Source organism: Staurois parvus, unplaced genomic scaffold (assembly GCF_062004578.1).
Source record: "Staurois parvus isolate SC_StPar_1 unplaced genomic scaffold, SC_StPar_1.0 ptg000244l, whole genome shotgun sequence".
In the NCBI taxonomy this organism is placed as follows: Eukaryota; Metazoa; Chordata; class Amphibia; order Anura; family Ranidae; genus Staurois; species Staurois parvus.
The window spans coordinates 8810751-8831254 of NW_028318040.1; the positions used below are offsets into that span (position 1 = coordinate 8810751).

Below are 20504 nucleotides of genomic sequence, written 5' to 3' on the forward strand. Positions count from 1 at the left end.
CCCTTTCAGCCGTTCGCTGAAATGAAAAAAAGCACCGATACAGGTGCTGAAAAAAACACGCCCCTCACCACCGCCTGCCCCTCGCCACAGCCCGCCCGCCTCGCCACTGGCCGCCGCTTGGTAGCCTTACCTGAGAAACCATAGATCCCGGTGCTGGGCATAGAGATTAGTGAAGGAAAGATGGCTGCCACTCATCTCTATGCCCTTGGAGGACCGGAGCGACGTCGCTTCCCATTCCGGCCATTTATTTATTTTTATTTTTTTTAAAGCACTAGGTTGTCCCTTTATGACACAGAGAATAGCTGCGATTCAGAGGATCGCTGCTATTCTCTGGTCATTCACAGTTTATGACGCTCAGGAGATCAGCGGAGAACATGTTCAGCCCTTCACTGGAGATCTGTGTTCTCCCTCCAGATTCTCCAGCCCAGAGCTGGAGAATCGGAGGGACCGCAAACTAAGCAGAGATAATTTACCTCTGCTTAGTAAACTGATCTTTTACTGTAATCTCACGAGATTATAGTAAAAGCAGCCGTTTTCCAGCGTTTGTAGACCGTTCTCCCTTCATTTGGAGAACTGATCTACACCGCTTCATAAAAGGCATTCACAGGAGAACTGTGTTCTCCGAGAATGCCGAAGAACTGAGCAGCGATCATTTACCGCTGGTTCATAAGCGGACACCTAGATCAATGCGTTTTTGATCCATTCCTTTACATTGCAGAGGAGAGATGTGGGGTCTTGTTGCCCCCATATCTCTCCATAAAGAGGACCTGTCACTAATTATTTTTATCACTAGGGATGCATGCATTTCTTTTGATACGAATAAAAGTGATTACATTTTTTTTTTAAAGGGACAGTGCAAAAAAAAAAACCAAAACAAAAACCACATTAAATAAAAAAAAATAAGTTTAAAGTGCCCCAGTCCCCCCCATGCTCGCACGTAGTGGTGAACGCATATGTAGGCCATGCCCACATATATAAATGGTGTTCAAACCACACACGTGAGGTATCACCACGAACGTCAGAGCAAGAGCAATAATTCTCGCACTAGAACTCCTCTGTAAATTTACACTGCTAACCTGTAGAAATTTTTAAAGTATCACCCATGGAGATTTTTTAAGTAACGCAGTTTCACGCCATTCCACGAGCGTGCAGAATTTTAAAGCGTGACATTTTGGATATCTATTTACTCGCCGTAACATCCTCTTACATTATTTACAAAAAATTGGGGTATATGTTGTTTTTTTTGTTTTTATCAGTGTATTTCTTTTCAAAAATATATATTCATTTTTAAAAACGGCGCATTTCGGTTTTCGGCCAAGTGCATTTTGAATTTTCGGTTTTGGCAGCAGAATTTTTATTTTGGTGCACCAATTCCCTGTGTTGTTGTTTTTTTTTCCTTGTAATCATAGGTTTACATGTTGTGGCTGTAGTTTATGGTTTCATTGCTGATCAGTAACTCTTTTGGCTGTACTTCTGTGGATCACAGGAGGAAAACTCAGCGATCAGTGGCCATGTGATTGCAGAGTTCTCACACTTGGAGCCAGCGGAAGACAGATGCAGCATCGGACCGATGCTGCATCCACCTAGGTAAGTATATTTGGGGGAACAAAAACCCCAAATGTCTTTTAAACTATGTCCATGTGTTGCTGCACCTAGCTTGACCCTATGCACAAACGGAGCAGGTAACTTCCTGTTCCAGGTCACACAGATGCTTTGCCATCTCTCCTGTGTTGCATCATAATTGTGGGAGTGCTAACGTGATGAAACACTGCATGTGTGAGCTGTCTGTGTATCTCTGAATACTTTGCCTGTTTGTGGCTTTGTCAGATCTAGTTACTGGTTAGCTCCCTTCTGCACCAACACAACACTGACAGATTCAGGACTTGTGGGATTTGTAGTTTCTTCACAAGAAGTGTCAGGTCCTACATTACAGAAAGAGGTCATGCATTAATCTGTACAGTGCCACATCACATGCCTCATGTTTCAATACAATTTGAATCTGCTGATACAGGAATGTGAACCTTTGTAATGTTTGACTTTTAATACCTGTCAGAAGAGTCTCTTCAATCAGTGATCAGGTATTGGTAACAATTTAAAAAATGTGGTTAACTGTTAATGCAGTTAACACATCTTATTGCAGAAAAAAGGCTCTGTGTGATTCTTCCAGTGCAGAGCATACAGTATGTGTCTGTGTTGCAGTGCACTGTAACACAAGTTTGTTGCAGTGCTTGGTAGGTGTGTGTCACGGTGCAATTAACTTTGAATGGCAGTGCACTGTAACTACATCTACTGTGCATTACTAGGCATTGCAGTAATGTGCATTATAACACGTGGTATGACTTGCCCTGTGGTGTGAACTAGCTTTAACTGTTTATTCCTCTGTACAATGTGTCCCCGTGTTTTTCCCCTGTACAGTGACAGTGTCTGTTCTATTACAGCAGCCGTGCCCTGTCGCTGCCTAAAAGTAAGCTTTAGACACTTTGGTGGCCACAAATGAGTCCCTGTTTTGTTTTTTTTTGTTTTCACTTTTCATTCAACCAGTGAACTTAATGAAAAAAACTGACCGCCTTGAATGTGTGGATTGGGGAATCCTCCTCATTGTGTCTTGGTAGTCTGACAATAGGGAGACTTCTCTGTCATCAGAATACACAGATCTGTGCTGCAGTCTAAGGCCTGTGGCGCTGATCATGCAGAAAGTTTCCAACAGAAGCTGACCAGGAGATCAACTTCTGTTTACCCACAGTGGCCATACATGGATCAAAATACGTCTTGACTCTGCTGAACCTGGCGAATTTCAGTCCCTGTATGACCAGCTTTATACATAGGTGTTGCCTTCTCTGTTTATGCAGAGCACACATCCTAAAATTGTCCCTAACACAGCATTAAAGCTTTGTGTCCACTTAGGACCACGGCTTCTGTTAGGATACCTAAAATGGAGCTCCACCCAAAAGGAAAAGTTTCACCTTAAAGACTGGTCCTCCACTCCCCGTTAGGGATTGGGACCTTTTGGGGAGCGGGGGGGGGGGGGGGGGCAGTTACCTGAAGTTGACAAGTACCCGCTCCCCCTTTCCCTGCGATTGCCTAGGTGATCGGAAGCGGACATTGTCCTACCAATCCGCTCCTCTCCTTCCCGTAGTCTTCTGAGACACGTGACAGGTCCCAGAAGACTATGGGACCATTCTGAAAGTGCAGCGCTACTCGCTCATGGGTAGTTGGAACCGGTTGTGAAGCGGCAAGCTGTCACAGCCAGGTTCCCACACTGAAGATGCCAGTGCCGGGAACACAGGACGGCCGGTAAAATGGGCTGCGGTGAGGACACCGCAGGATCATGGGACAGGTGAGTGGCTGTTTTTTTTGTTTTGTTTTGTTTTTTAAGTCAGCAGCTACAGTTTTTGTAGCTGCTGTTATTTTTTTAGTGTATGACTGGAACTCCTCTTTAAGAAGGGTGGAAGGAAAGAAAATTGATTGATTTTCCCCCCATCAACACTGTCTGTTTTGACCGGGAATTCCTCCTACTGCGCTCTTTTGAGCTGCTCGCAGGGAGCCTTTTCTGCCGGCAGAACACAATGATCAGTGTTGGCAGCTATAGCCGGCAGCACTAATTAATTACAAAAACCCAAAACAGGCTGGTAGTACAGATATTGATTGAGAGATCGACTTCTGTACAACCAGGGTGCCAATACATGGATTGAAATTCGGATGGTCGCTGCTAAACTGGATGAATTAAGATCCATTTATGGCCAGCTTTAGGGTTCTTTCTGTCTGAACTATAGCGTCTTCCTTGTATGCCTGCTGTCAGTTCTTCACCCTGAGGAAATGAGTTCTAAACGATGCTATGCAGATGCCAGGCAGCTGCTAAAAACAGTCCGGACATGTACTTTGTCTAATAGCCATAGAGAGAATAGTGTGTGGAATTTTGTAGCTCGTACAGTAAGCCCAGTAAAGTACCCATGCCAAGAAAATAACAATGATCACCAAGCTCTGGTACATGTTTTAAGACTCATATCCTAATTTAGATTGCAGATTTTGTATATTTATTTTTTGTTTTCTTTTTTTCTTTAAGAACTGCTGGAAAAACTTGAAAAAGATGATGGTACATCAAGAAATGGACCTCAGGCAACAAAGCCTTCAAATGTTGACAAGCAATGCAAGCAAAATGCAGAGAAGGAAAATGTTGCTGGGGACACTGGAAAGAGTTACACAAAGGAACAGATGGAAGGCGTGCAAAGGTAATTATACTTTTCTGATGAAAACTTTATTGAGGTGGAGCATGTGTTTTTTTACGTAGATATAGAAAATGCATATACTGTATCTGCAGAGCTGTCTTACCTTATTTAATTAGGTTTTCCTATTGACTTACAAGATTGAGAGAATGTTGAAGTGAATCTGTGGTTTTCCCCTCTCCCTATCACCTGACCTTCCCTTTTTTCCTCTGTTCACCTACTGGGAACAAAGAAATGCCTGGTACTTGTGTGTATGAAGGAGGGCATGTGACTCAGACTTGGTTTTCTTCAGTGCTATCAAATGAATATGGGAATAAAGTTCTCAGCCCTGAGTGAGTTTACACTCTTCCCTCCAAATGGCTGAATGGAGAGACGGGAGCAAAGTGCTGATGAGAATATGCTGCCGAGGGAAGTGGGAAGTTATGTTTATATGAACCTATTTCTTGGTCAGCGTGGGAAAAAACAGGTTCAGAAGGGAAAGAAATATATGACCTGCTGTTGTTGAACTTTCATTAGGAAAATGCTAGTTACTAGGTTGTCATGCTGGTACATTTGCTTTAATACATTTTGTGTCATGGACCTAGAACAAATTAATCATCTATCGTGATGTAATTTGCACTTCTGAATAATCGTTCAGGTCATCGACTCAGAAAGTATTTAACTCAAAGACAACTAACATTTTCAGAAGGTGGTCCGCTATACCAACCCAATACAAGTTTCCGTTTCGATTTTGGCCTCGTTCTCACCATACATGCAGAAAAACTGATGGAAAAGATGCACAGATTTCATTTGCAGACAAACAAGTTTACATCGTTTTTCATGCACATTTCAGTGAGTTTTATACATGTTGAAGATTGCTGCGTAGAAAAAGTCCACACGTGAAAGCAGTGCTGTGGTGTGAAAAGGGCACATGGAGAACATTTGCAGGTCATGGTGACGTCTCTATGGTGTGAACGAGGTCTTAAGGCTGTAGAGGGACAAAAACATTACATACTTGATTGCTGTAGTTCCCATTCAATCCAGTTACACTCTTTGGCAGACATATTGCTCAAAGAAAAGAAAAAAAACACAATCTATACTAAGCAGAGTTTGAAGGGTACCATTTCTGACCTCCTCCTGTTGAAGATGCTAGTTTCTTGGCTGTCCTGACTTTATACATTGACCTGGGAGGAATATGCAAATCGGGAATTTTACTTCATTTGCTGTGTGCTTTTGAGTCAGTGACTCAAAGTTTTGAAGCCAGAGACAGCCAGACAAGTAACATTTTTGGAAGGAGGTCAGCAATGGTAGTGTAAATTTTTCACTTCATACACGTGTCCTTTAACCCTTTAGCCGCCAGGTCCATACATCGTACAGGCCTGACAGCAGAGGGTTACTGTATTTTTTGCTCCATAAGACGCACCTAGGTTTTAAAGGAGAAAAACAAGAAAAAACATATTCTGAACCAATGGACTGCAGACATAGTACAGGGGATGACCAGAGACTGCGGACGCAGTGCAGGGGATGACCAGAGACTGCGGACGCAGTGCAGGGGATGACCAGAGACTGCGGACGCGGTGCAGGGGATGACCAAGAGACTGCGGACGCGGTGCAGGGGATGACCAAGAGACTGCGGACGCGGTGCAGGGGATGACCAAGAGACTGCGGACGCGGTGCAGGGGATGACCAAGAGACTGCGGACGCGGTGCAGGGGATGACCAAGAGACTGCGGACGCGGTGCAGGGGATGACCAAGAGACTGCGGACGCGGTGCAGGGGATGACCAAGAGACTGCGGACGCGGTGCAGGGGATGACCAAGAGACTGCGGACGCGGTGCAGGGGATGACCAAGAGACTGCGGACGCGGTGCAGGGGATGACCAAGAGACTGCGGACGCGGTGCAGGGGATGACCAAGAGACTGCGGACGCGGTGCAGGGGATGACCAAGAGACTGCGGACGCGGTGCAGGGGATGACCAAGAGACTGCGGACGCGGTGCAGGGGATGACCAAGAGACTGCGGACGCGGTGCAGGGGATGACCAAGAGACTGCGGACGCGGTGCAGGGGATGACCAAGAGACTGCGGACGCGGTGCAGGGGATGACCAAGAGACTGCGGACGCGGTGCAGGGGATGACCAAGAGACTGCGGACGCGGTGCAGGGGATGACCAAGAGACTGCGGACGCGGTGCAGGGGATGACCAAGAGACTGCGGACGCGGTGCAGGGGATGACCAAGAGACTGCGGACGCGGTGCAGGGGATGACCAAGAGACTGCGGACGCGGTGCAGGGGATGACCAAGAGACTGCGGACGCGGTGCAGGGGATGACCAAGAGACCGCGGACCTTTGGGGAGGGAGGGGGAGCGGTACCTGAATTTGACGGGTACCCACTTCCACAGAGTTGTCCCCCTTTAGTGTGGGCACCCGGCTGTGACATGCGCGAGAAGCGCTGCGCTTTGTGAATGTCCCGGCGTCTTCTGGGAGCTGCAGGTTGGCTAGCACAGGGTCTGATGTAAATTGCACACATGTTGATCCCTACCTTCATTACTTAATATCAGGATATAAAAACCTTACAAATAGTGCTGCGTGGTCCAGTTACAATTTTGCATCCCTCATTATGCACAGTTATTAAAAACTATATGAAAAAAATCACTACTGTGCTGGAAAATATTTCAAGCACCAAAGCATTAAATAAAATCACAATGTAATGTATAAATCACTAATTCCTCATACATGGAAGTTTCCCAATATGCAAAAACTTAGTGGTTAGCACATCTGCCTTGCAGTAAATGGGTTCGATTCCCGACCATGGGGCCTCCTGCATGGAGTTTGCATGTTCTCCCTGTGCTTGCGTGGGTTTACTCCGGGTACTCCGGTTTCCTCCCACACTCCAAAGACATGCTGGTAGGTTAATTGGCTCCTGTCTAAATTGTCCTAGTTTCTATGTGTATGTATGAATGTGAGTTAGGGACCTTAGATTGTACACCCCATGAGGGTTAGGGACCGATGTGAATGTACAATATATATATGGAGCCAGTGAGCTGCAGTGCAAGGAGCCAGTGAGCTGCAGTGCACGGAGCCAGTGAGCTGCAGTGCACGGAGCCAGTGAGCTGCAGTGCACGGAGCCAGTGAGCTGCAGTGCACGGAGCCAGTGAGCTGCAGTGCACGGAGCCAGTGAGCTGCGCTGCAGTGCACGGAGCCAGTGAGCTGCGCTGCAGTGCACGGAGCCAGTGAGCTGCGCTGCAGTGCACGGAGCCAGTGAGCTGCGCTGCAGTGCACGGAGCCAGTGAGCTGCGCTGCAATGCAAGGAGCCAGCAAATAAAAGGGTAGAGCGGAATAACAGAGGTGAGCTAATTTATGTGTTACTTTTCCTTTTAATGCCCAGTCACAGGATAGGGGGTGGGGAGGAGGTCTTTAAGTGAAAAAAGAAACTGCAGCAGAGAAAAATCATGTCCCCTGGTTTGCCAGACAGGACTGTGCTGTGTAAATCTCAGGACTGGATGAACAACAATATATCCCTTAGGCAGGAAAAACTGCTCTCATATATGCATTTCATTAGAGCCTTTAGCTGTTTGCCTGGAGTTCAGCTTTAAAATGGTTCTAAACCCTAAAGTACATGTCCCATGATTCATTGCATTAGCGTACCCATTCATTGATAAAATGTGTCTTATTGTAGGGCCTGCCTCTGCTCTCCTTGGAAGAGGAGCAGCTGTTTGCCTTCAGTGTGTTTTCCTCCATGCATGTCAGTACAGGGCAGCATCCACATGTTAAACTTTATGGACTCTAATCAGCTATAACATTATGACACCCACAATAACAAATCAAGGCATGGACTCCACTAGACTTCTGAAGGTATGCTGTGGTATCGGGCACCAAGCCGTCAGTTGCATTTCCTTTAAGTCCTGTAAGTTGTGAGGTGGGGCTTCCATGGATCTGAATTGTTTTTTCAGCATATCCCATAGATACTTGTTTGGACTGAGATCTGGAGAATTTGGAGGCCAAGTTAACACCTTGAACTTGTGTTCCTCAAACCATTGTTGAATTCATGAGACCAGGCCACCTTCTTCAATTGCTCAGTGGTCCAGTTCTGATGCTCCCGTGCCCATTGCAGGTGCTTTTGGCTGTGGACGCAGGTCATCATGGGCATGCTGACAGGTCTTTGGCAATGCAGGCCCATACACAACAAATTTCGATGCACTGTGTGTCCTGACACCTTTCTATTGGAACCAATATTAACTTTTTCAGCAATTTGATCTACAGTAACTCTCTTGGATTGGACTTCACAGGCCAGCCTTTACTCCCCATGTGCATCATTGAGCCTTGGCCGCTCATGACCCTGTTGCTGGTTCACTGGTTTTTATTCTTTGCACTATTTTTTGGTAGATCCTGACCACTGTAGACTGGGAACATCCTACAAGAGCTGCAGTTTTGGAGCTGCTCTGACTCCGTTGTCAGGCCAGTACAATTTGGCCCTTGTCAGAGTCGATCAAATCTTTACACTTACCCATTTTTTTTCTGCTTTAAACACATCAACTTAGGGACAACACGTCCAATTGCTATCTAATATATCCAACCAACTTTCAGGTGCCATTGTAACAAGATAACCAAAGTTATTCACTTTACCTGTCAGTGGTCATAATGTTATGGCTGGTCAGTGTATATCACATAGGGGAACAAAAGTCCCCTATGTGATCTAATGTCTTTGTGGCATCGGGTCTATTAGGGCAAACTTCCAGGGGTCACTGAAAGCAATCGGAGGGCTGTACAGGTTCCTGATTGCTTTCATAAGAAAGCTGACAGTTGATTTGTAAAAAATACTGTACGTGCATTACAGCAGCTGAGTGTTTAAAATCCCCCCCCTTCCCCCGCCACTAACATGAGATATATGTCAGTGGCAGTAAAATGGTTAATATTATTTCAATGACTGTCCTTCCTTTGTTAAACTGTTAGAATTATATATAATTTAAAGGTACAGTTGTGGCCAAAATTATTCAACCCCCACTGAAATTGAGTGTTTTGGCCAGTTTGACATTGCTTTTGATCATTCAGTCATCTTGCTTACATTTACATTAAAGAGGCACTTGTAGGTCAGACAAATATAACATAACAGTTATAATGAAATAACCACAAATGTCTTTTCTGTGCTCACAGCATTATCAGTTTTATTCAACCCCCAAGTGACATTCAATCTTAGTACTTAGTACAGCATCCTTTTACAGTTATAACAGCTTTTAAACGTGAAGCATAGCTTGACACAAGTGTCTTGCAGCGATCTACGGGTATCTTCGCCCATTCTTCATGGGCAAAGGCCTCCAGTTCAGTCACATTCTTAGGCTTGCGCACTGCAACTGCTTTCTTTAAGTCCCACCAGAGGTTCTCAATCGGATTTAAGTCTGGTGACTGCGATGGCCACTCCAAAATGTTCCAGCCTTTCCTCTGCAACCATGCTCTAGTGGACTTGGAGGTATGCTTGGGATCATTGTCCTGTTGAAAGGTCCAACGTCTCCCAAGCCTCAGGTGTGTGACGGACTGCATCACGTTTCCATCCAATATCTCCTGGTACTGAAGAGAATTCATGGTACCTTGCACACGCTGAAGCTTCCCTGTACCTGCAGAAGCAAAACAGCCCCAAAGCATGATTGACCCTCCACCATGCTTCACAGTAGGCAAGGTGTTCTTTTCATCATAGGCCTTGTTCTTCCTCCTCCAAACATAGCGTTGATCCATGGGCCCAAACAGTTCTAATTTTGTTTCATCAGTCCACAGAACACTATCCCACAACTTTTGTGGTTTGTCCACATGGCTTTTGGCATACTGCAGTCGACTCTTCTTATTCTTTGGAGACAGCAAGGGGGTACGCCTGGGAGTTCTGGCACGGAGGCCTTCATTACGCAGTGTGCGTCTTATTGTCTGGGCTGAAACTTCTGTACCCACATCTGACAAATCTTTTCTCAGTTCCTCAGCAGTCACACGGGGACTTCTCTCCACTCTACGCTTCAGGTAGCGCACAGCAGTCGAAGTCAGCATCTTCTTTCTGCCACGACCAGGTAGCGTTTCAACAGTGCCCTTTGCCTTGAATTTGCGAATGATGCTTCCTAAGGTGTCTCTTGGTATGTTTAACATCTTTGCAATCTTCTTATAGCCATTGCCCTTCCTGTGAAGAGAAATCACCTCTTCTCTTGTCTTCCTGGACCATTCTCTTGCCTTCACCATGTTTGTAACCACACCAGTAAATGTCTAGAAGGAGCTGAGTATCACAGTCATTTTAAAGCTGCCTAATTGGTGCTTATTATGCTTGATTGCTGCTCGGTGACATCCACAGGTGTTTTCAATACCTGATGGAAAGCACCTGTATGAACCTCTGTTCTTCAGAGTGGTAGTCTTTAAGGGGTTGAATAATTGTGGCAATGAAGAAACCACATAAGAACCATTTACTACTGTATTACATAAACAATTGATGTCATTTTAGTTGCATTTGGGTAGTTACAACGTCCTTGTAGGATTTGATTCTGAATACAATTCCAAATGTACACTATAGTCCCTAAACCCCTTTACAGCATTGGGGGTTGAATAATTTTGGCCACAACTGTATGTTAGCTCATTTCTGTGGGCCTCAATTGTAGCTGTACTGGTCTACTTTTTGATTGTTCCTTTTTGAATACATAATGATCTTTAATAAATGGATCTTTCTGTGGCAGCAAAGAATTGTTGAAGTCTCTCTTTCCTTTTGGGTATTGGCAATTGCAATACTGTTGTAAGGGTTGCATAATCTGCGTGACATTGGTTTCTTCTGTAATCACTTGCAATAGCCTATGCATATATCTGGGGATGTTTTCTTTATGTCCTTCTTCAGTAGATTTCCTGGCTTAGATGTGAGCAAGGGTTTAGAGAAGACCCAATTTAAATAATAATGAGCACCCTGATCACAGAAAGCCCAAGGTTAGGGCCTTTCCTATGAAACATAAACAGTGCACATTCTACTATGAGATAGATGTTCTCCTTCAGCAACCCTAGTCATTCGTTCGCAGCCTAGAGAAATGTGCTCTTCTAAGTCAAACACTCTTTTGTCTAAGATCAGAGAAATGATCATTTCTGCAAAAGATCTTCTGACAATGAATGTTGCCAGAAAAATTGATCTGTTTTGCTGGCGGTTTTTTGTTTTTGTCTAAAATCTAGTCATATGTCTGTTTTTATATGGTTCTTACACCTGTACACTGCTTAAGGACCAAAGCAATTTTTACATTTCTGCTGTCTCTTTATTCAGCAATACCTTTGCTAATACTTAGGCTACATTCACACTAGCCTTGTTAGCAAGCGGCAGACAGGCGTTTGGGAAGCGTTTTTACCGTTTCCCAAAGGCCTGGGAAAATTCTGCACATAGTGCTGTTCAAATGGGAGCGGTAGTGTCGCATTGCGTCACGGCAAAACGGACGCCTCTGGTCGTGTCAGAAGGAGTTGCAGCCTCCTATTCAAGTCTATGGTGCCGCTCCGCAAACGCCCGGCCAGCGTTTGCGGTGCGGTTGTCGGGTGTTTTCGGAGCGTTAACACCATTCAAACTTCATTATGGGGGACGTTTTTAACGCTCGGCAAATGCCTAGCAACCACCGCTGAACCGTGCATGCGGCGTTTGTGGAGCGTTAAAAACGCTCCGCAAACACTGGACCAACGCTTTTCAAACGCTATAGGGGCGTTTGGCAAGAGTTGGAAAAACAGTCAAGTGTGAACGAGCCCTTAAGGTAACAAAGTAATATCAATGTATTTTTTTAGGACAAGCAATGCTTTCTTATGGTATTATTGCCTTGCAAAATCAATTTTATTTGTTATGCCTTCCATAGATAAAAATGCAGTTAAAAATACAAGGATTTGGTACAGTATTGCACTGCAAAGGTATTTACAAATGAAATAAAGTTTTTTTTTTTTTTTTTTAAATCTTAAAATGCATTGCTAACGAAACCCTGGGGGGAAGAAGGAATTGGGGTAAACGAAGAATTAAAGGATAAGTTCACTTTTGGGAACATGTTACATGTTCCACCTGTTTTAAGGGTGGAACATGTTATCGATCCTGCAGCCGCCACCCCCTGCCCCCCTTCCCTGTGACAGAAGTACAGGGAGAAGTTCCCCATACTAGCTGTCAGTTTTCAGAAACGATGCGGCCATGTGGGGCTCCGCACACACGCCCGTGTCATTCATTCACAGTGTTCTGTGAATGAATGGACTACAAGTCCTGGTGGCTTAGTGGCTGTCGGCTTGTAGTCCTCCATAAGCTGCCATTGCGCTGTGAGCACTGTGGTAGATCATTGAGTCTTCCTGTCAGCAACAGGGATGTGGACATTTTTTTTTTTTTTAAAAAACTACTTGTCCAGGGATTAAATTGGGGTCTCAAATTACTTGGCCCTTTATGACAATGTGCTTGTCCTGATAAAAAAAATTGTAATTTTAACCAAAACCGTATTTAAATAAGGTCTTTATTGTTATGCGGTTACTGAATGAGACCGTTTTATCACTAGGGATTTTCAATGGATGTATGTCTCTTTTTAAACCAGGAAATGACTTTTGCCAGAATGAAAAATATGAAGGGTTGATGTTTTTTTATTAGGCGGTGATATGGGGAGGTGATATTAGGAATATCTGGGACTTTTTAAAACAAAAGGGGCTTTATGGCGACCTAAATTTTTAATATTTTTAACATTGCACTGTTTGTGTCCTACTCACCTCCCTGCATGTCTCCAGCACCGCATTTGGGGACCAGCAGGGATGGGAGTGACCTTGCAGTGTAAAGAGCACCGATTGGGTACTCGTCAGGAAGAGGGAGTATCCGTTTCTCTTAACGCTCAGCAGAAACGCATCTACTGATCAAGTAAATGAGGCACCGGACCCAAAGAGGGGAAAAAAAACCTTGCACATGGAAGCACTTGGGTGCTCAGTACAAGCACATGCTGAGCAGCCAAATCAAGATCCAGTGTCCACCAGGCTTGGATCATGTTTTTTTTTTTTTTTTTCGTTTCTCCGTTCAACCCACTGATTGAAGAATATGACTAATGTATGGACTGCCATAATGATCCTTAAAGAAGAATTTCATTAAAGCCAGCAATTGTTAGGACAATCAACATCTTAGTCAGGTCTATGTACAGCATAACGTACAGCAGGGGTCCTCAAACTTTTTAAACGGGGGGCCAGTTCATTGTCCCTCAGACCGTTGGAGAGCCGGACTATAGTTTAACAAAAAAAAAAAAAAAAATATGAACAAATGCGGACACAGTACAGGACATGACCAGAGACTGCGGACATACAATGGCGTCGGGAATACTGGGCTGGCCGCTCCATAAGACGCACAGACATTTCCCCCCAAGTGTGTCTTGTGGAGGAATAGTGCCCCATCATTGGTGTCAATGGGAAGAGTCGTGCCCCATCATTGGTGTCAGTGGGAGGAATCGTGCCCCATCATTGGTGTTAGTGGGAGGAATCGTGCCCCATCATTGGTGTCAGTGGGAGGAATAGTGCCCCATCATTGGTGTCAGTGGGAAGAATAGTGCCCCATCATTGGTGTCAGTGGGAGGAATAGTACCCCATCATTGGTATCAGTGGGAGGAATAGTACCCCTTCATTAGTGTCAGTGGGGGGAGGAATAGTGCCCCATCGTTGGTGTCAGTGGGGGGAGGAATAGTGCCCCATGGTTGGTGTCAGTGGGGGGAGGAATAGTGCCCCATCGTTGGTGTCAGTGTGGGGGGGGAATCATGTCCCAACATTGGTGTCAGTGGGAGGAATAGTGTCCCAACATTGGTGTCAGTGGGAGGAATAGTGTCCCAACATTGGTGTCAGTGGGAGGAATAGTGTCCCAACATTGGTGTCAGTGGGAGGAATAGTGTCCCATCATTGGTGTCAGTGGGAGGAATAGTGTCCCGTCATTGGTGTCAGTGGGGGGGAATAGTGCCCCGTCATTGGTGTCAGTGGGGGGGGATAGTGTCCCAACATTGGTGTCAGTGGGGGGGGGGGGATAGTGTCCCAACATTGGTGTCAGTGGGGGGGGATGATAGTGTCCCAACATTGGTGTCATTGGGGGAAGGAATAGTGTTCCATCCATGGTGTCAGTGGGGGGAGGAATAGTGCCCCATCGTTGGTGTCGGTGGGGGGAGGAATAGTGCCCCATCGTTGGTGTCGGTGGGGGGAGGAATAGTGCCCCATCGTTGGTGTCGGTGGGGGGAGGAATAGTGCCCCATCGTTGGTGTCGGTGGGGGGAGGAATAGTGCCCCATCGTTGGTGTCGGTGGGGGGAGGAATAGTGCCCCATCGTTGGTGTCGGTGGGGGGAGGAATAGTGCCCCATCATTGGTGTCAGTGGGAGGAATAATGCCCCATCATTAGTATCAGTGACACCAATGATGGGGTACTATTCCTCCCACTGACACCAATGACACTTAACTTGCTGACCTCTGTTCCAGCATGGTTCTGCTGCAGCCAGCATACCTGATCGTAGCAGCACCATCTGCACGGCACACATACCTGTCAGCTGTCCTTCACTCCGGCCTCTCCCTCACTCGATGTTCGCGGGGCCGCTCAGCCCCGCCTCCTCGCAGGTGATTGGCCGCCTGTGTGCCTTTCCTGAGCTACAGTTCTGGCGCCCAATCACCGGTGAGGAGGCGGAGCTGAGCGGCAGCGCGAACATCCAGTGAGGGAGTAGCCAGAGTGAATGAAGGAGCAGCGCTTCCTGGACTGGATCGTCGTGGGACTGGGACACGGAGCCAGGTAAAATACAGCAGCCCCCTGCCCGCCCCTGTACTTAGTGTCCCTTCCTCGCGGCAAATACGTGAGGAAGGGACACTAAGTACAGGGGCGGGCAGGGGGCTGCTGGCGGGCCGGATAAATGTCTTCAGCGGGCCGCATGTGGCCCGCGGGCCATAATTTGAGTACCACTGATGTATAGTGTGCAGGAGCCAGGAGTAAGTAAAAAAAACAAAACATATATAGAGTGCAGCAGTCATGAAGAGCACCTGTTCACATCTGATTCCCCCCTTGCATCAAAGCCCCCATCTTTACCCCTATACATCAGGGTCCCCCCTTACGTCAGTGTCCAGCGGAGTCCCCCCCTTACGTCAGTGTCCAGCGGAGTCCCCCCCTTACGTCAGTGTCCAGCGGAGTCCCCCCCTTACGTCAGTGTCCAGCGGAGTCCCCCCCTTACGTCAGTGTCCAGCGGAGTCCCCCCCTTACGTCAGTGTCCAGCGGAGTGCCCCCTTTTTCCTCAAAGTTCAGCTGATAACTGGACATGAAATAGTTAAGTGAAGATAGAAGAATTGAAGGGGGAGATAGAAAAGGAGAGAAGGGACGGAGGTGGGGAAATCTCAGTGATAGAGCAGAGATCACTCATTCCCGGCTGCTCTCTGCAGGCTCAAACATTGGCAATCATACAGCGGGATAGATCTTCAAATTTTCCCACCCACGGGGCAGTCACAGAGGAGAGGGGCGCGAAGAGGTGGATCAATACGTTCTCTCCTCTCCCGTCTATACGGGGAGGGGGGGGGGGTGGAGTGTGCTGTCTGAGTGTCACAGACACTGAGTATGCACAGCTGCAGCCTGTCTGCTCCTGAGTTTACTAATCACTTCTTAAGCAAGCCCTGCTGCTTGCCCGCAGCAGGGCTAAATGTAAGAAAGAACAACCTGCCCGGCACCCGAAACTACATATCCCGGGCGTTGAACGATAGGATTTGCTCATCCCTGCAGCAAGTATCAGCTTGCCCGTATGGGATGTACAAGCAAGCAGATACACTGACCGTGTGCAGGAGACCTGCATGGCACCAGCGATCTGCTGATCGCTCGTGCAATGCTTTACAGGCTCCTAATGCAATCAATGCACATTTTTTTTCCTACAAAAAAATGTGCATTTATTATTTCTTGTGGAAAGGAGAACTTATCCCATTAATACGGGGTAAATTTTGATTTACAGCATATTTTTTTGTTTGTTATGTTGTTTCAACTGACATTATATGCAGATCAAAAGTAACAATTTTACTTTATACCTCTCTTTCCCACTTCTGAACATTGTTTCTAAACACTGTGTCAGATAACCAGTGGCTGGTGTGTGGTCTGGCAGGATCGCCGAAATGCCAATGCGGCACAGTATTGACATCACTTAATCTCCCTCCAAATCTCCTGATGGGAGTATTGATTGAAAAATACCGCTTACTGAACGATTGTCCGATCATCTGATCATTCGTACACAGCTTTGGAAAGTTGATCACGACACTTCATGCAAACATATCTGAAGGGACAACCATGAAAATTTTTCCTTGTACGATAACTGTACAAACAATTTTAGTTTAGCCATTATAGTATTCGTCCGTAAATAATCAAGTGACCAAGACCTCACATGTTCGAAAATGAAAGAATATAATACAATACATTACATCACTTCTGAAGTTGTATTCTGTCTTATGAGCATTTTCACAACTTTAGTACCCATTTTTTTTAATACGAGACTAGCATGCAAAAAAAAGAAAAGACAATCATTCGTGTGATATTCTCATTGTGTACGAGGCTTTACAGTGAGAAGTATAAGTGGCTTAGATGATCTCACACTGCAGATACACAGTACAATGATCAGGCTGTGGGCCCAGGAGAGCCTCACATACCAGGAAGTGCACTGCTACTTTTCAGAAGGAATTCAAAACAAGAGGTAGAATTTTCAGGAACCAAGGCACAATTAACATTCCAAATCATTCCTATCGTTCCCTATAGCATAGCAAGTATTCAGTATTTGAGTTCAGGCTCACTTTAGAATAAACCAAGTGTCCACAGTACATATTTATTATAACTCTCTACTTGTAAGCATAATTATTGCTTATAGAATTACAGTGCTTGCCAGACTTGTGAAAAAGGTCATTTCTTTGAGTAACATTTTATATTGCTCTTACAGGCACGTTTTATCACGCAATTACCTTTTCAATTTGATAATCCTAAAGTGTTACTAAACCCAGGACCCTGCATTCACTCCATCTGGTTTCCCAGAGTACACAAAACATGTAAATGCAATTATTTTATTAATATTATTATTATTATACAGGATTTATATAGCACCAACAGTTTGCTCAGCTCTTTACAATATAATGGGAGACAATACAGCAATAATACAGTTCAATACTAGATTAGGAGGGCCCTGCTTCTCGGAGTTTACAATCTAAGAGGGAGGGGCTAGTGGTACAAAAGGTAATAACTGTAGGGGATGGACTGGTAGGAGGAATAGAAGATTCCATTATTAGCTGAGAGCAGGTTAGGCTTCGCTGAAAAGAGGTTTTCACAGATCGCCTAAAAAGTGAGCAGAGTAGGCGATAGTCTTATAAACTGGGGTAGAGCGTTCCAGAGGATATTTACTATATTTTAGTTAATATAAACTGCGAAATACCTTTTCTCATCAGCAGTTAAAGCAATCTTGGGACTTCTATCAGTGTTCAGCAGAGCACTGGTTAAAGCTTGTAGGAGGAGTTTTCTTTCTGCTCTAGGAGGATGCAGAACCCCTGACCTATGTCTGGACAGTGCCGATTGGCCCTGCACTGATCACATGCACTCTCCCAAGAAAGGAAAAAAAAACCCCACTAGCAATACACACCAAACTGAGCATGCGCAGAATGCCTATGGTTCAGTCTGTCTTATCAGGAGATAAGACATGGACATCTGAACAAGAGGAGGAGTAGAGAAGACCGGATCAAATGGCCTTTTTACACAATGCAGAGGATTAACCCCTCAGGTTCCACAGTGGGTATAACAAGCATGCTTTACTGCATATACAGGCTGATTTTACTGTTGTGGGATTAGTAACACTTTAATAACTAAAGCAGTCATTCAGTGGAACATAAACGGTAAATTTGTGTGAGTCTAATATATGTAAACAAAAAGTGATCATTTCAGAGTAGATTGATTGAATATTACATATTGCAACTGCCTTAAAAAGAACGGTATTTTCCAATCCATTCAGTTGCTTTCAACTTTGATTCAGCCCTGCAAACATCAGTTAAGTCATAAAAATGGTTAATTAAATACCTAACAATAGTTGCTAGTTGCAGTAAGAATACAGAGGTAAACCTGCAATCTGACCAATATGTTTACGGCCTTTATTAGACATAAGCACACTGATTTGGGGCCAATTCACACCACAATTTCTGTGTTCCAGATGTTTCTGCATGCACAATTTTATTGCATTACGGTGTGTTTCTCCACCCACCCCCTTTTTTTTTTTTGGTTTTTCATTTCTCCTTCATCTCAGTTGAAGGCTTGTGCTTTCCTTGCTGTTGTTCTTGTTTTGCCATCTGTCTCATTAGGGAGATTTCCCTTCACTTCCTGTCCTAAAGACTCGACAGAAAGTGAAGTGATATATTTTCAATGTGAAAGATGTCCTCTGAGACAGTTGCCACAGGAACAAGTGTCCACATCGGAAACGTTCTACTCTATTCCTCCTCTGGTGACGACTCAATTTTGGATTTATACTCTTTCATTCCTGGTGACGTTGGTGATCAGGACAATTGCAGAGAGTTAATCTTTCCAACGGGGACACAGACAGCAATTTTAAAAAAAAACCATGACAATGATTCTAACCCCTCATCACTCTAAATCTTAAAAAAAAAAAAAAAAAAAAATGTATTTTTAAGTTATGCTTCAGTCTCCATTCACATCTAGGCATTTTGTATTTTGGGCAGAATCACCACAATTCTATCCACAATCCCAAAACTGACAAATCTCTCTACGCTTGTTCAGGTTCCATTCTTTTTCAATGGCACCTAAAACACGGTGCGTTTCTGCCACAATAAATCGCTGCAAACTGTATTGTGCAAAACTTGTCACCCAAAAAGGAGCAGGAGCTTCTTTTGGTGCCACAACCTTCAGGCGATGCGGGTTACGCGATTGCAATGTGATTTACCATGCGACAATCGCAGCAGAATCGCACTGCATTTTAGGTGCCATTGAAAATGAATAGCACCTGAACAAGAGCCGTGTGATTTGTCAGTTTTTCAGAGCATTTTGGGATCGCGGGCAGAATTGCGTCAGTTCTGCCTGCGATACAAAATGGCTAGATGTGAATGGAGCCTCAGGATACAAATATATATTTAAGAAATACAAACCTATTTTTAAAAACGTCTGTTGTAAATGACTTGTACTTGATTTGCAGCCGCAGAATTAGTGGCAGTCAGTGCGTAAACAGACTTTGGCCCACTGGCCAGTGATTTTTACCATACTAGTGTCATTTTTTGCAGGATAAAGAGCTGTAAAACCTATTACGAAGTTCTGGGTGTAAGTACTGATGCTGGAGAAGAAGACCTAAAGAAAGCCTACCGAAAACTTGCACTAAAATTTCATCCAGATAAAAACCATGCGCCTGGGGCTACAGAAGCTTTTAAAAGTAAGTGTATTTTTTTTTCTAGTCTGTTTGTATACCATGTATAGCAGTGTGCTGTGGTCACATGATCACCTTCCCTCGAGGCCTGCAATGCAGGACTTCTGTAAAAGCATCAAATTCTCCCTCACAGCACAATCTGAAAATAACTTTTTATGCTGTTGTGGGGGGGAAAGGCTTTTCAAGGACTTGAAGTGGAATTTATCACGGGTTGTATACAACCCTATTTAATTGGTTTTCATTGTTACTTTTGCTGCATAATAGTCCCACGTCACGTCATTTTAACATTCGCGGTTTCTATTCAACACTACTATATTAGAAAGCTGCTCTCATGTTGTATGTTTGACACCTATTAAATAGCTTACATATTTACATGCTCATTGTAGTCTACATTTGAGATTTCCATTCTATAGATTTGCCATGAAATTGCCACTGAAACCGAGACTCTGGTTTACTGAAAATGTAGGTTTATCAACATTTCCAAATGGTATGCTTCCCAGAAGTAACCCTCACAAACACATTCTTTCCTGTTAATTCTTCTGCATAAGGCTAGTCTATATAAAAATCGGAATCGAAGTCAGGAAAAATGATCTTCTTACAGTAAAAATATGGATGCTGTGGGGGTTATTTACTAAAAATGGAGAGTGCACAATATGGTGCAGCTCTGCATAGAAACCAATCAGCTGTCAGGTTTTGTTGCCAAAGCTAAATTAGCTGAAGTTAGAAGATGATTGGCTACCATGCACAGCTGCACCAGATTCTGAGTGCACAAGTTTTAGTAAATGTCCCCCTATGTTCACAAAACATGATTACGTGATCTTGTGTACAAAACTAGTGACTACATAGCATAGCCTTTGGTGCCACAAACTAAAACTGTTTCGAGCAAATGTAATTTAACCTCATGCTGCCCAGCCACTGTAGAAATACGGC

At 44.7% G+C, this 20504-nt stretch overlaps 1 protein-coding gene across 1 annotated transcript in view; it reads left to right on the plus strand.

The window, feature by feature from the left end:
• DNAJB14 (DnaJ heat shock protein family (Hsp40) member B14) overlaps nt 1-20504 on the plus strand; it is a 56716-nt gene that overhangs the window by 12502 nt on the left and 23710 nt on the right. Inside the window, exons 2-3 of the mRNA XM_089680551.1 lie at nt 4064-4229; nt 19435-19580. Of these exons, the coding sequence (XP_089536677.1) occupies nt 4064-4229; nt 19435-19580 (312 nt within the window). The remainder of the gene's footprint in view (nt 1-4063; nt 4230-19434; nt 19581-20504) is intronic.